This window comes from Thermobia domestica, chromosome 13 (genome assembly GCF_964235325.1).
Source record: "Thermobia domestica chromosome 13, izTheDome1.hap1.1, whole genome shotgun sequence".
In the NCBI taxonomy this organism is placed as follows: domain Eukaryota; kingdom Metazoa; phylum Arthropoda; class Insecta; order Zygentoma; family Lepismatidae; genus Thermobia; species Thermobia domestica.
Genome location: NC_137466.1, coordinates 188,339,969 through 188,353,116, shown reverse-complemented (window position 1 = coordinate 188,353,116; position 13,148 = coordinate 188,339,969). Strand labels below are relative to the sequence as shown.

At 34.1% G+C, this 13,148-nt stretch overlaps 1 protein-coding gene across 3 annotated transcripts in view; it reads left to right on the top strand.

The window, feature by feature from the left end:
- LOC145668867 (15-hydroxyprostaglandin dehydrogenase [NAD(+)]-like) overlaps positions 1–13,148 on the top strand; it is a 45,080-nt gene that overhangs the window by 16,299 nt on the left and 15,633 nt on the right. For all 3 annotated transcript variants that reach the window (XM_081737098.1, XM_081737100.1, XM_081737099.1), the window contains exons 6-8: positions 3,220–3,356; positions 8,744–8,866; positions 12,041–12,215. In XM_081737098.1, coding sequence (XP_081593224.1) covers positions 3,220–3,356; positions 8,744–8,866; positions 12,041–12,215 — 435 coding nt within the window. The remainder of the gene's footprint in view (positions 1–3,219; positions 3,357–8,743; positions 8,867–12,040; positions 12,216–13,148) is intronic.

Here is a 13,148-nt window from a genome sequence, read left to right as displayed (position 1 = left end):
TTGTGATTTCCTGCCCACTAAAAAGGGAAAAGTCAAGTGTCTCAAAGTAAAGATGGGCATATTATCTGTATTTGTGGATGATGAACGTGGAGTTATTCTCACAGATTATTTACCAAAACGCACCACAATTACTGCAGAATATTACGCAAACTTCCTGGTCAAATTATGGGACACAATTAAACATTGTAGGCAAAGAATGCTATCCAAAGATGTGTTCATCCTACATAACAACGTGACTGTCCGTGCATGCAATTTTGCTTTTGTCAAATCACGTCAGTGTGGCTAGGATATTTTCCTGCATTCTCCATATTCCCCAAATCTTGCGCCTTTGAACTTCTTATATATAAAATTATCTTAGAAGCACAATGAGTTAAGAAAGATTGAAGGGATTAAAAGTTCTTTCCATCGAGCAATCTTTGGCTAGGAAGTTGGATGTTGACGAAGTAATAAACTTTGCCAAAAAAGAAGGAAGGAATTATAAGGTATAAAAAGTTGTAGAATATTACATTTAAAGAAGTGTTAATCTACAAATAAATTGTATATATTTTGCATATAAGTTATATTTAGAGTTGTGTAGTTCTAATGTGTTGAGTATAAAAATAATTCAATTATTATAAAATTTGTAAGGATATTAATTGTCAGTTATAAAGACCAGAAGAGGACCCACTATAAAAGTTTATCTGAGATCTTCAAGCCTCTGGTTACGCCCCTGATTTATGCTAGGCTTCTGCCATTTTCCAGGGAAAAAACTGGGGAGTAACTATTGAAAACAAGGCCCCCGAAAGGACAGCATCATTCTATCTACAAAGATAGCTAAGATACTTTTTAATTTCTCAAGGAGTTAAATGTGACTTTTTCACATTGCGTTATTAATAGTTACGAAATAAAGCTGCAGATTTGTAATCTTGTAAATGCTAATCATATTAAAATGGATTCACTTGACATAGTAAACATATGTCATTCTATTCCACTTAAATTAGTTTTGAGTCTGTAATTTCCATTTTGTACAAGAAGCTAAACACCGCTAAGATAAATGAAAAACTGAAATTGCTTGAATGCTGATTAACATACAGAATTGTATCTTTCGAAGATAACATATTTTATCAAGTGGAAGGATTAGCCTTGGATAATGTCTTACTCCATTCTTGGCTATATACTCTTTCATCCTTTTGAAAGTAAAATTTTCAACGAACAAGAACCAGGTACTGTGCGGTACTATAAATAAGTTGATGTCATCCTATTTCGATACAGAAATAATACGAAATTGAAGCTTTAATCAACAAACTAAATCAGATCCATCCTAACTTGAAATTCATCGTGAAACACGAAAAGGGATACAAACTTTCGTGCTTAAACCTAAATATTAGAAGACACAATAGTGCTTTGATGCTAGCGTTTTTAAGTCCACTAAAGGTACAATCTATACATTATAGCTTCATTAGTAACTAAAGCCAATGTATGGAAAAAGTTTTCTCTTTGTTCTATAGTACTTTCTTGATTGGAGTCTGATTTAAAGGAAGAGATAGATTATTATTTATTGAAGCTAGGAGTCTGAATGGATACCCTGTTTCCACTTCTTCAAGTTTTCATATTCAAATTGAAAGGAATGTATGTTTCTTCGACAGACCTGAAATCGAGACTATATAAAGGATCACGCTACCTACATTCTCCAGATTGACAACTGTATTGAATAATTTTACTCAGTACAGATTGCGCACAGCATTAATCTTCCCTTCCTCAAATATTGGAAAAGAATATTACATAGCTTAGGACCCATTACATGGCTTCCATGACAGTCTACGAGATAAAGCGCAGTTGCTTCAAGTGCTATACAGGTATAACAAAAAGAAATTCAAAGTTACGAGTCAAGTAACGTCTAAGAGATGCTAAATCAGAACACCCGATTTCAAGTCTTTCGAAACACTTAAAAGAAACATAACACAATATTGTAAGACTCAAGAATTGTATTTAGAACGAAGAACGAAATAAAAAGATTTCTTTTCAAAATTTGTTTATTTTTCTAATATGTCCAAAACTTAACACAGGTAAAGATTGGTTAAACAAGAGATAGGAGACAGGACATAATTTAAAAAAAAAAAAAAAAAAAAAAAAAAAAAAAAAAAAAACCTATTAAAATGAGCTAGCATCCTTCCCCACCTAAACATACAACCTGAGCCCACCATTACAATTTACTGCACTAACGTTTAACGTATAACCTGTGTACGTCGAGAATATATTTTCGCACTGCTTAGCCTGGTGAGTCCGTTCCTTTTCATTTTCTTCTTTTATCCTGTTTTTATTACTTTTTCTATTTTTAGTCTCCTTGAACAAGGCTCAGAAGGAAGTGCCGAAAGCTACTAATTGTAAGATGTTTTCAATTAAATATTGAACAGTTAACAATTAAACTTAAATAAATAGAAAAAGCTTTCTCCATTGGATAACAAGTAAAAATACCTAAAAGGAGATTGATTTTATGAGATTTGCACATTTCTAAATACAGGACATTAGAAGGAAAACATTTTTTTTTAAAATTAATATGTTTATTAGAAATATTTTATTTATTTATACAAAAGGAGATAAAAGTCAAGTTGCACATCCAAAACGAGATAATAAATGATTTGATCAACATGATCACAAACTTCTTGAATATCTCTCATTCCGTAGTCTTTCAAGGGTTAATATGCAGGTCTTTTGTTAGAATGGTAGGAGTGATCTGAGGACGAATCCTGTGATCCTTGATTTCAGATGGTTCACATTTTAAATTTTTGCGTGGTAGCATTTAATTATTCCCTAAATAGAAAAATTCATAGGTGTAAATTCCACCTCATAAGGCTTCCGCAGCTGAAAGAATCAAGTTAAGGCTACGATATTCAGAAGATATGATCAATATGGACACCCAAGTAAGTCATTATCGACATCCAATTAGGAAGTGTCCATATTGATCATATCATTTGAATATATCTCTTTGGAATTCAGGTATTTCTTAACTTTTGCACATTCCTGAACATGTCACTTACCTTACCTTTTCCTTATTAAATTTTTCAATTCTTTCGGCAACAAAGAAACTTGGGCAATAGTAGAGATATTTCATTTATGTGTGACGATTATGGTATATTGACGAAAACATCTCAATATAAAGACTATGATGTTTATTTAATACTTTAAAAGAAAAGTGGAAAATAGTATTATACTAAATGCTTAAATGTAATTTATTTACAGGATAAAGATCATTATATGAATACTGGTGTAAAAATAGTTGCAATATGTCCAGGAACCAAAACAATTGATAAAAACCAAACTGCATCTGAATCTAGGGAATTGAATGCACTGTCGGACCAAGTTTTTCTATCTCGCACGTAAGTGTTGGTAGTAATAAATTCAACGTGTATGTTTGCAGCTGAGATGAAGCTGTGCTTACGCTTTTGGGAAATAAAATACATTTAACATTATACGTATAGCGGAATTATATCAACAAGGTTTGTTGTTTCATCTTATATATGTTAGTTGTGGAAATGGAATGCAAAAAAATCTTTTAGCTTAACGTCTAATAACTATGCCCTTTAGGCTAAGGGAGGCGATGATTAAAGCAAGCAAATAATGATGAAAGAATTAGTGGAATAAGAAAGTGGGAGGAAATGGAAGTACCCAGAGAAAATCCACGGACACGATGTTGTCCACCACGAACTTACTTGGCCGGGAATCGAATCAGGAACCTCAGCACCAGAGGTAAGCGTTCTACCACTGAGCCACTGTTCTCCCTTTATGTTAATTGTGGAAGATTGCATGTGTATATATACCTGTAAGAAAAGAGTTTGATAAATCCTTTAGCGGACAACTTGTGCATCTCAGATGAAGTAAAAGAACGCTTAAAATGGACTTAAGGTAACTTAGATTTAGTATTATAGAGATAATTATGAAATAATTGAAATACGTTAAGAAAAATGAAACTTAAATATTAATAGGATATTGGCTTACCGCTAGCGTTTAGTACAGCTTGTGTTTGTGCTTAAATTGAGGCACATACCTGGTGAATAGCTTCCGGAGAAATAAATATTGAAAAAATGAAATGAAATTTTTGAGTTTTACGTCCTACGGTTATGCCGGTTAGGCTAAAGGAGACGGCAATGATGAGTAATGCATGAAATGGTGGAATGAATAAAGTGGGAGGAAACGGGAGAACCCCGAGAAAACCCACGCACACGGTGTTTGTCCACCACAAAGTTCACTTGGCGAGGGCTGGGATCGAACCCGGGAACCCAAGTACCAGAGGTGAACGCTCTACGATTGAGCCACCGCGGCCCTCTAAAATAAGTATTGAATCACTCTGCATGCAGCAGCACCCAGTTGCGTTAGCGATGATGGAGGATGAGTTAAGCGCGAGGTTGCTGCTCCAAACTGACCATCTCGTAAATGTTTAATAATGTTTAAGTTGAAACAGTAATCGAGCCACAGAAAGAGTTGAAATCGATACTGATGTCCCTTAAATCATGCCTAAACAGGTCCGGCTGTACGTATTGGCATACTGTCATCTTGGAATACTATGTCAATGTTAAGAAACAATACATATTCCATAGATTGCACCTGGTCATCTTTGAAACTCGGAGAGGTCACCCATTTTTCACCATCGCCATCTAGTCTATAGCACAAATCCTGTGCTATACCACTTAATATACAGGATGTTTCGAAACAACCCGACAACATTTGGGAGGTGATTCCTGACACCAAGATAAGACGAAAAGTATAGACCAATCTGGGCGCACAAATGTCTCCTTTCGGAGTTATAGGCTGCCGAAAATATGAAAAAATGAAATTTAAAAGTCCATAGCTTCAAAACTGTGTGGCCTACCGTAGTCGGGTCATGACTTCACTTAAAAACTAATATGTGCGCTATCAAAAAATATATGTTTCAGAATCCTAAGGTACTCACGCAACGATTTTTATAGAGGGTGTTTTTCTACCGTCATATAACTTGAAGCATTCATCAACTACCTCTATAAAAATTGTTGCGGAAGTATCGCAGGATTCTGAAACATGTATTTTTGGATAGAGCACATACTAGTTCTAAGTGAAGTCTTGATCCGACTAGGGTAGGTCCCATAGTATTGGAGTTATGGACTTTTAAAGTTCATTTTTTCATGTTTTCGGCAGACTATAAGTCTGAAAGGAAGCATTTGTATACCCAGGTTAGTCTATAATTTTTGTCTTATCTTGGTGTCAGGAATCACCTCCTAAACGTTGTCGATGTTGTTTCGAAACACCCTGTATGTAAATGTTACCTATAATAAAAGGTAAGTTATTCATCTTAAATAACTTCACCAAATACCAAGAGATTGCTAAGCTACGTATGTTCGCAGCTGCGAGTGATTTACTTAGAAAAACCTCATATATTTTGCAGTCATTTATTTTAAATTTTCAAGATGAGTAACATATTTTAGGTCGTACTTTGTATCTTTTTTATTATTAATATTCACTCGTGTCTGGGACCAAAAATATGTGACAAATTCGTACAATCTAACTTTAAAATAGAGATAAAAAAGTTTTTGTGTGTGTTGAGATGGAGAATTTATCTTGCTCGAATTTTAACAATATTATAAATTCAATATACCTGTATACACTGACCAGTCAGCGCATTATGACCACTTACCTAATATCTAGTATTTCCACCTTTGACTTTCAGGGCAATAAGACATTAGTAAGTGGCTGGAGGCACGGCGCACCACATCTGCTCACATAAGTAGCTTAATTCCTGTAAAGTCCGGAGGGTATCAATGAGCTTAAGTCTGACGTTCAGTGACTTTCCGAAGGTGTTTGTGTGTGGATAAGGTCGGGTGAGTTTGGGAGTCATTGTGTGTTTCTCGAATCATTGCAGCATAACTTTGGCCTTGTAAACAAGTAGCATTGTTCTGTTGAAAGAAGTCATTTCCAGCTGGAAATATGGCCAACATAGATGGGTGTACATGATCAGCAATGACCTACCGATAGTTAGGAGTCGTCATGATACCATCCACACACACTACTGGACCCATGTGAAGGTTCCCCAAATCATAATGGAACCACCACCAGCCTGTAGTCATTCTACGTGCAGATCTCGAGTAGCTGCTTCACTGGAAGACGACGAATTCGGACTCGACCACCAATTGACGAAGGTAGTATAGTGATTCATTGGACCATGAATCGGTCCAATGACGATTACTATGTGGCCATCTACGATGCCATGCTGTTAATGTTGGTATACGTGTGGAACGTTGGTTGTCTAGGTCCATATCTAACAGTATACGATGAACTGTGTACTCAAATACATTCGTGCTTTCTCGATCGTTGAAGTCTGTTGAAGCCTACTGTTGATTGCGCCCTATAAACGCCCAACATCTTTAATGAGGTGTGGCCGCCACATGTCTTCTGGTTTGGTGACGGTTTCACTGCCCTGTTTCCACCTTTGGAAAACACTAACCATGACAGCTTGTGAACACTCGACAAGCTGTTTCCAAAATGCTTGTTTTCAGCTGTCCGGCTATCACAACCTGGTCCCTATCAAACTGATATATCGCCGACTTTCTCCATTCTACGCCAAGCATCACACTGGATGGTCGAGTGAGATCCCTGTCATACTCCGGCGAGCTGTTCTGCTGTCCTATTCCTCTTGCGCCAATAAAACGACTTCGTTCAAAAAGTAGTGAGTGGTCATAACGTTTTAACTGGTCAGTGTATGTTTAATCTATGCTTCCACATAAAATGTGTCTTTAGCTTTTAAAACTTGTTGCTAATTATACTTTTATTTTAACGTAAAGAACTATAATTCGATGCTCTTGCTAACATTATCTTCTTACTTAAACATTTTTCTGCTTGAATGTTACTCTAATACCTCTACAAACAATTCGTTGGAGCTAGTCCGCCCTACTGCGTTCACAATTTGTCTTTATTTCTTTTTTATCGAATGATTATTTTTCTTTAATGCTTAAAAAAAATTCATACTTCCTTTTTTTCCAGAACACAGTCATAAAATGTCTGTGTGAGCGTGCTTGTGTGTTATAATGGGAAAAGGAATAGGAAGATACTATTATTTCCTTATTAAAATTGAAGCGTTGTAAAAAGCTTAAAATTTCTGAAGCAGAAAAGCAGTTGGTTATCTACATTAAAACTAGAGTGTACAAATTCAGGACACAAAAATCTGGAGTAGCCCTCTCAATTTTAAAAATAACTGCTCTTCCTCACAGAATAAAATCTGAACAGTTTAAATACACAGGAAAAATATAAGTACTGGTATTAATTACTGGAAAGATGGATATAAACCTAGTTAGAACTTACTAATTACCTCAACTTAATGCGAAAAAGAATAAGAAGAAGCAGGGACACAAATTGATACTGAGATCCAAGGATATTTTCCTGAACTTCTTGTCTTGTTAATCAACCACACGTTTTATAGTGTACTGATGAATGTCCACACAGTACATACTGTTGTTATTTTAAACAAGCCAGTCTTGACAACAGAATTGTGAGAAAAAAAATGGTTAAAAGTTTATCGCATAGACAAAAAATTCTTCATAACGAGAAAGTTAAAGAAACCGGGACAAAAATAAGGCCCCAAAAACCGCATTTCGGAAATATTTAGTCATCCTATCTTAAAATGAGAATAAGAAGGAATCACATATTTAAGAATAGGGTAATTCAATTTTGGATCTGATGATGAGGTAATTAAATCTTATTCTTTTGAAAGAAACTATTCAGCCCCAAGATTAAATTATTTAATCTTTCAATCTATTTATATAAAAATGAAATTGACTATGTTTATGACTTCATAGCTCTTGTGATACCCGACCCATTTCGATCAAATTTTCAACATAGATGAGGTTGAAAATGATCGAAAATAACCAATATTAGTGTTGAATCCATAGTTTTCGAAGTCGCTAAGGCAAGCAGTGACACTTCCTATGTAGTTTAAATCCATATTGAGCCCTATATGTCCAATATGAAACGTATTCTCATCCTGCGAAGAACAGGTATTCTGCTAGTGGAATATAAAATGAAATTTTTAATTTTACTTCCTATGATTTTGTTTTATAGGCTATAGGAGACGGATGATTAATGAAAGTGAATACCTATGAAAGAATTGGGAGAATGAGAATGTGGGAGAAAAGGAGAGAACCTCGAGAAAACCCACTGACATAATATTCCCTATCACAAATCCACATGGCCTGGAGTAGAATCAAGGGTTCCTCGCATCAGAGGTGAGGGCTGTACCTCTAAGTTACCGTACCTCTTTTTCATTATTTCGTTCAGACGCCATTACAGAAAACATAATTGGTAACAATATATAAGAATTGTTTTTGTTCAATTTCCTTGCATTATTATCTTCCTACGAGTCAATTTCTCTTTTCCAATATTCTTGAAAAAGGTTCTGTTTCAAAAGCTTAAGAAGCACAAACTTTTAGACGAAATACTGAAATGTACAAGCATTTCGACAATTCAAAAAAAATCCTAGAAGCAGATGGTCATAGTTTTATTAAAGGAGAAAAGTAGTAGTTGTCTCTCATTCATATTATTATATCTATTAGTTCCAAAAGAAACGAACAACGAAAAGGAAACTGTTTTTTAAAGAAAAATTTCAGTGGTTAATCAACATGTCAATACAAAAATTCGTTGTTGCTCGTATTAAAAAAAAATCACAAAACCTGATTTACTTCATCAGGATACTTTTTTTCTTTCATCAGTAGCTATCTTCTAATATGTGCAATTTATTTTGCAGCATGGACACGACGTCCAAATGTTTGCTTCATGTAATTAAGAGTGGTTCTCACGGAGATATTTGGATTGCTGAGCACGATGAATTTTATGATGTAAAGCTTCCTGATATGAACACATGCAAAAGGTAATAGAGAAGAAAACATTTTACAATAAAATCTCTGTTTGATAGAGTAGGAATTCACCAAAACTTTAAAAAAGTCTCTCAAGAAGTTTTATATATTTATACATAATTTTACTACTATTCTTTCTGTGAGGTGGTAAGATTTTCAGGGTTCAAGAGGGTTCAGAATGTAAATATCATTAGTATTTCTTACTAAAATGCTGTACCCCACAAGGGAAGAAGCTCATACTATCGTTTAAACATGAGTTTTAGTTAGAAATTTGCACTATCCATTTTGAGGTAAAATTTATAGAACATTTTCTCTTGTTCAAGATTGCTGGTAGTCAATAAAATACAATGACGAAAAAAAAGTTACAAGTTTCGAAGTCGTGACTATAATTGGTGAAACAAACGAGATTAGTGTGTGTGTAGAAGTAGATGACAAGTGAGGACAAAATGCACAATTTCCTGAACAATTGTAACAGAAACGGTTTCATAGCCTATAAGATAGAAGTAAATTTGGAGGTAGCGTAAAAAAAAGTTTGCTTCTCGTAAGAAGTCGATAATTTATAATGCAATCAAAAGGCAAAAGATGTCATAAAATAAAATATTTGAGTTTAGTCTTGTGTGGCTATACTCTGTAAGAAAAAAAAAAAAAAAAAATTGCCATAGATTCAGGTGAATGAAGATGAAACAAGTGATGGAATGAGAAAGGAGGATGAATCGTGTCCGAGAAGACTACGATCAATATGTTCTCCACGACAAAATTACATTGACATAGATCGAAGCTGTTATCTGTCGCACCAGAGAGTATTTATTTCGTTTGAAAATCCAACAATTATACTTTTAATCTCTTTTTTAACGTTAGATATATAACACGAGACCGGAAAACAATTTTTCAATTTACTATGATCTTTTACTGTTAATTTGGTTGACTTTTAGGTGTATTCTTCAACATTTTGACGAGAAGTAAATGTGTCCTTTTATTACGATGAAAGTAAAAACATGTGAAATATGACAGATTATTATTATTAACTTAATAATAAAACTGTCCTTATTTAGCCTCTACAGTAGACCCATCGTTTACGAACTTAATCTGTTCCGTAACGTTGTTTGTGAACCGAAACGTTTGTAAACTGAAATTATTTCCTCCCATTGAATTTAATGTAAATGCAATTAATTCACTCCAGCTACAGGAGTATGTGCTTTTTTAGTTTTTTATTTATATTTATTTATTTATATATATTTATTTATTTTTTACATTTTTAAATGTTTTCTATGATGAAGACTGTAGAATGAAACTAAAGTTTCCTTTCTAGAGACAAACTAAAATAGCACTAAGTTAAACAAAACTGTATAAGGGCTAGAAATATTAAAAAAAAATATATATATATTTTTGAACACATCATTCTGACAGATAATGTTAACGGCAAACTCGTCAATGCATTACAGAACACTGTGGAATTGTGGGGAAATTTATGTGTGTTTGTATCCCAAAATACTGTTGGTAAGCCAAGGAAAAGTTTGTTTACAAAACTTGTCTGGAAACCAATTTATTCGCGAACCGAAGGATTCGATACCCGTGGGTCCACCGTATATTTTTTCTGTTCCAAAATTTGTAGAATTCTTTTTACGTAGAAAGAAATACAGGAAGGAAAGAAGAAAAACTACGGGAGAAAAAGCACATAACTAATAGTCAAAATTAAGTGCACAAAAATTTCAACTTCTTCACACAAATGGTCTGTGAACGCTTATCGTCGTTCATTTGTTTCCAGTTGTATTGTTAAAATTTTATGTCTTCAGGTCTTCAACAAATTATGAGGTCTTTGTAGACAGTGATAATACTGTATTTTTGTCTTTGTATTTGATTAGCTGTGTGAGTTCTTGGCGTTAGTTTTTTTTTTTTTTTTTTTTTTTTTTATCGTACATCGTGATTGAAAAAGGGAACAGAAAAGTTCTCGAAAATTTTTCAAAGGATAAATATACAGAAATAATTAGGACAGTTTTACTATTTATGTTAATTGTATTATTACGAAGAGTGATCAATAAGTTTTTGCCCTAGCATAGGGAACTTGAAGCTATAACTTTGAAACAGACATATGTTGTTTATCCTTTTCTACATAGTCATTGTGCAAAGTAGTACGACTTTCCAAATGTTGTTTCCATTTTATTATTATTATTATTATTATTATTATTATTATTATTATTATTATTATTATTATTATTATTATTATTATTATTAATATTATTATTATTATTATTATTTTCAGAAAGTATCACGTTGCCTAGAAAACCAAAGGTGAACAGTGGAAATTACTTCATTTTCCGAAAAAAAAAAAGCCTTCCTTTGAAAAATGAAATGAAAGCTTTCAGTTTGACTTCCCTCTATTATGTTCTTTTAGGTTAAGGGAGAAGGATGATTATGGCAAGTAAATGATAATGGAAAAAATTGGGGGAATGGGAATGTGGAAGGGAACGGGAGTACTTCGAGAAAACGCACGGATACGATGTTGTCAACCACAAACCTACTTGCCGGGGATCGAAAAAGGGACCCCAAGCACCAGAAGTAAGCGCTCTATTACTGAGCCACCGTGCTGCCCAAGCCTTCTCTTCAGCAATTGCTTGATTTTTTGAAACAAGAAGAATTCTGACAGGAAAAAGTCAGGGTAATATGGCGGGTGGGAAATTAACTGGAAACTGAAGTTTTGCACATTCAATGTTTCCTGGACTTTGTAGGTGGCAGCATTGTTGACTAGCATGTGGAAATCTTTACTAAGTATATCATGACGCTCTAACTTCAGACCATCACGGAGTTCCAGAAGCAGTCACCTGTAATATTTCCAGTTATGTTTTTGCTGTTTATTCATTTCTTGAGTCTCTGGATCATGGAGATACAGCTGAAAAAAAAAAAAAAAAAAGTTCACAAGAAGACCAAAACTTCGAATTCACATTAAACTCGTTTCGGTTTGTAAAAAGGAGTGAGAACAGTTTGATCCTTTACTTTCACTCATTCTAGACGTCATAGCTTCAAGCCTCTTGTATCTAGAAATACAAAAATAAAAATTACGTTTGTCCTAAGACAGGGGCACATTTACTATATAAGTTTCGTACATGTAGCACAATATTTTCCATACGAGGACAAAAACTTATTGATCATTTCATATATTTCATTATTCTTTTCTATCATCATTATTCCAGAAATGAAGTTGGATTGGAAGTAGCTGAAGAAGGAAGGGGCATATTATTTGCTAAACCCACCTCATCATGTAGTGACAGGACAGCTGGGCCTTCGTCTGAAATGGCTGGGCAGGGTTCTTGTGGTGGTGGAAGTAGTTCAGATCCTTGCAAACAACCACCGAGACTTTCAAGTAAGGTTAGGTCACTCGAAATGTAATATACATATATAATTAATTAATAGTTATTAAAAAATATGATTTAATAGGTCACCAAAGCCATTGTGTACTTGAAGTCGAAATACGATACTGGTTTTTGCCTTTTTTTCTATTGAAAATATATGCAGTTAAGCCTAGTTAATGCTTTACGAAACATTTACGATCAAGGTCATTGCCAGTAATGAAATTGTGGTAATCAACGTTTGACCTATGACACATTGATGCGGTAGAAGAATCAGAATAATGGGGTATTCCATCTCCAAGTATTATATTTTAAATCTAATCTGCATTCACTGTTGCAAGAAGGGGGTTGCTGGCAATTGAAATGGACAATAACTATTGAATAAAGCGAGACTTTTTAGCAATTCAGTTGAATGCTAGTGTCCATCAATCTGCACTACCATGAATTAAAAGACTATGGATCTATTCTGAGAAGTCACATTTTCTATTTGGACTAGATAATCGAGTCTATTATGAAGAAGGGTAAGTAGTAATGCTAGATATATTCTATTAGAGACTCACGAAAACCGTTAATGAAACTGGAGTGTCTCAAGAGGGTCGAGTATCTAGGCAAACTTTATTTTTTCCTTATTTGTTTATATGGTGAATTATTTATCTGTTTTCTTTGAAATGAACTAGGATTTTAATATGATTCTTCCAACTTCTTCTTCTAGTTAAACATCTCATACTTCTTCAAAATTAATTTGCATCATAAAATTATACGCAGTCAAACCTAGATAAGTGAGACTTGGATAAATGAAAAACTTTCTTTTTTACTAGGAATCTTGTTCTTACCTCTGCAAATAACGTCGCATATAAAATAACGATTCTCGAAAGTACTAAGAGTTGATTTTGTCAAAAAGTCACGATATATATAATTTACTTCTAGTAGTACCCCTACTGTAAATCTACAC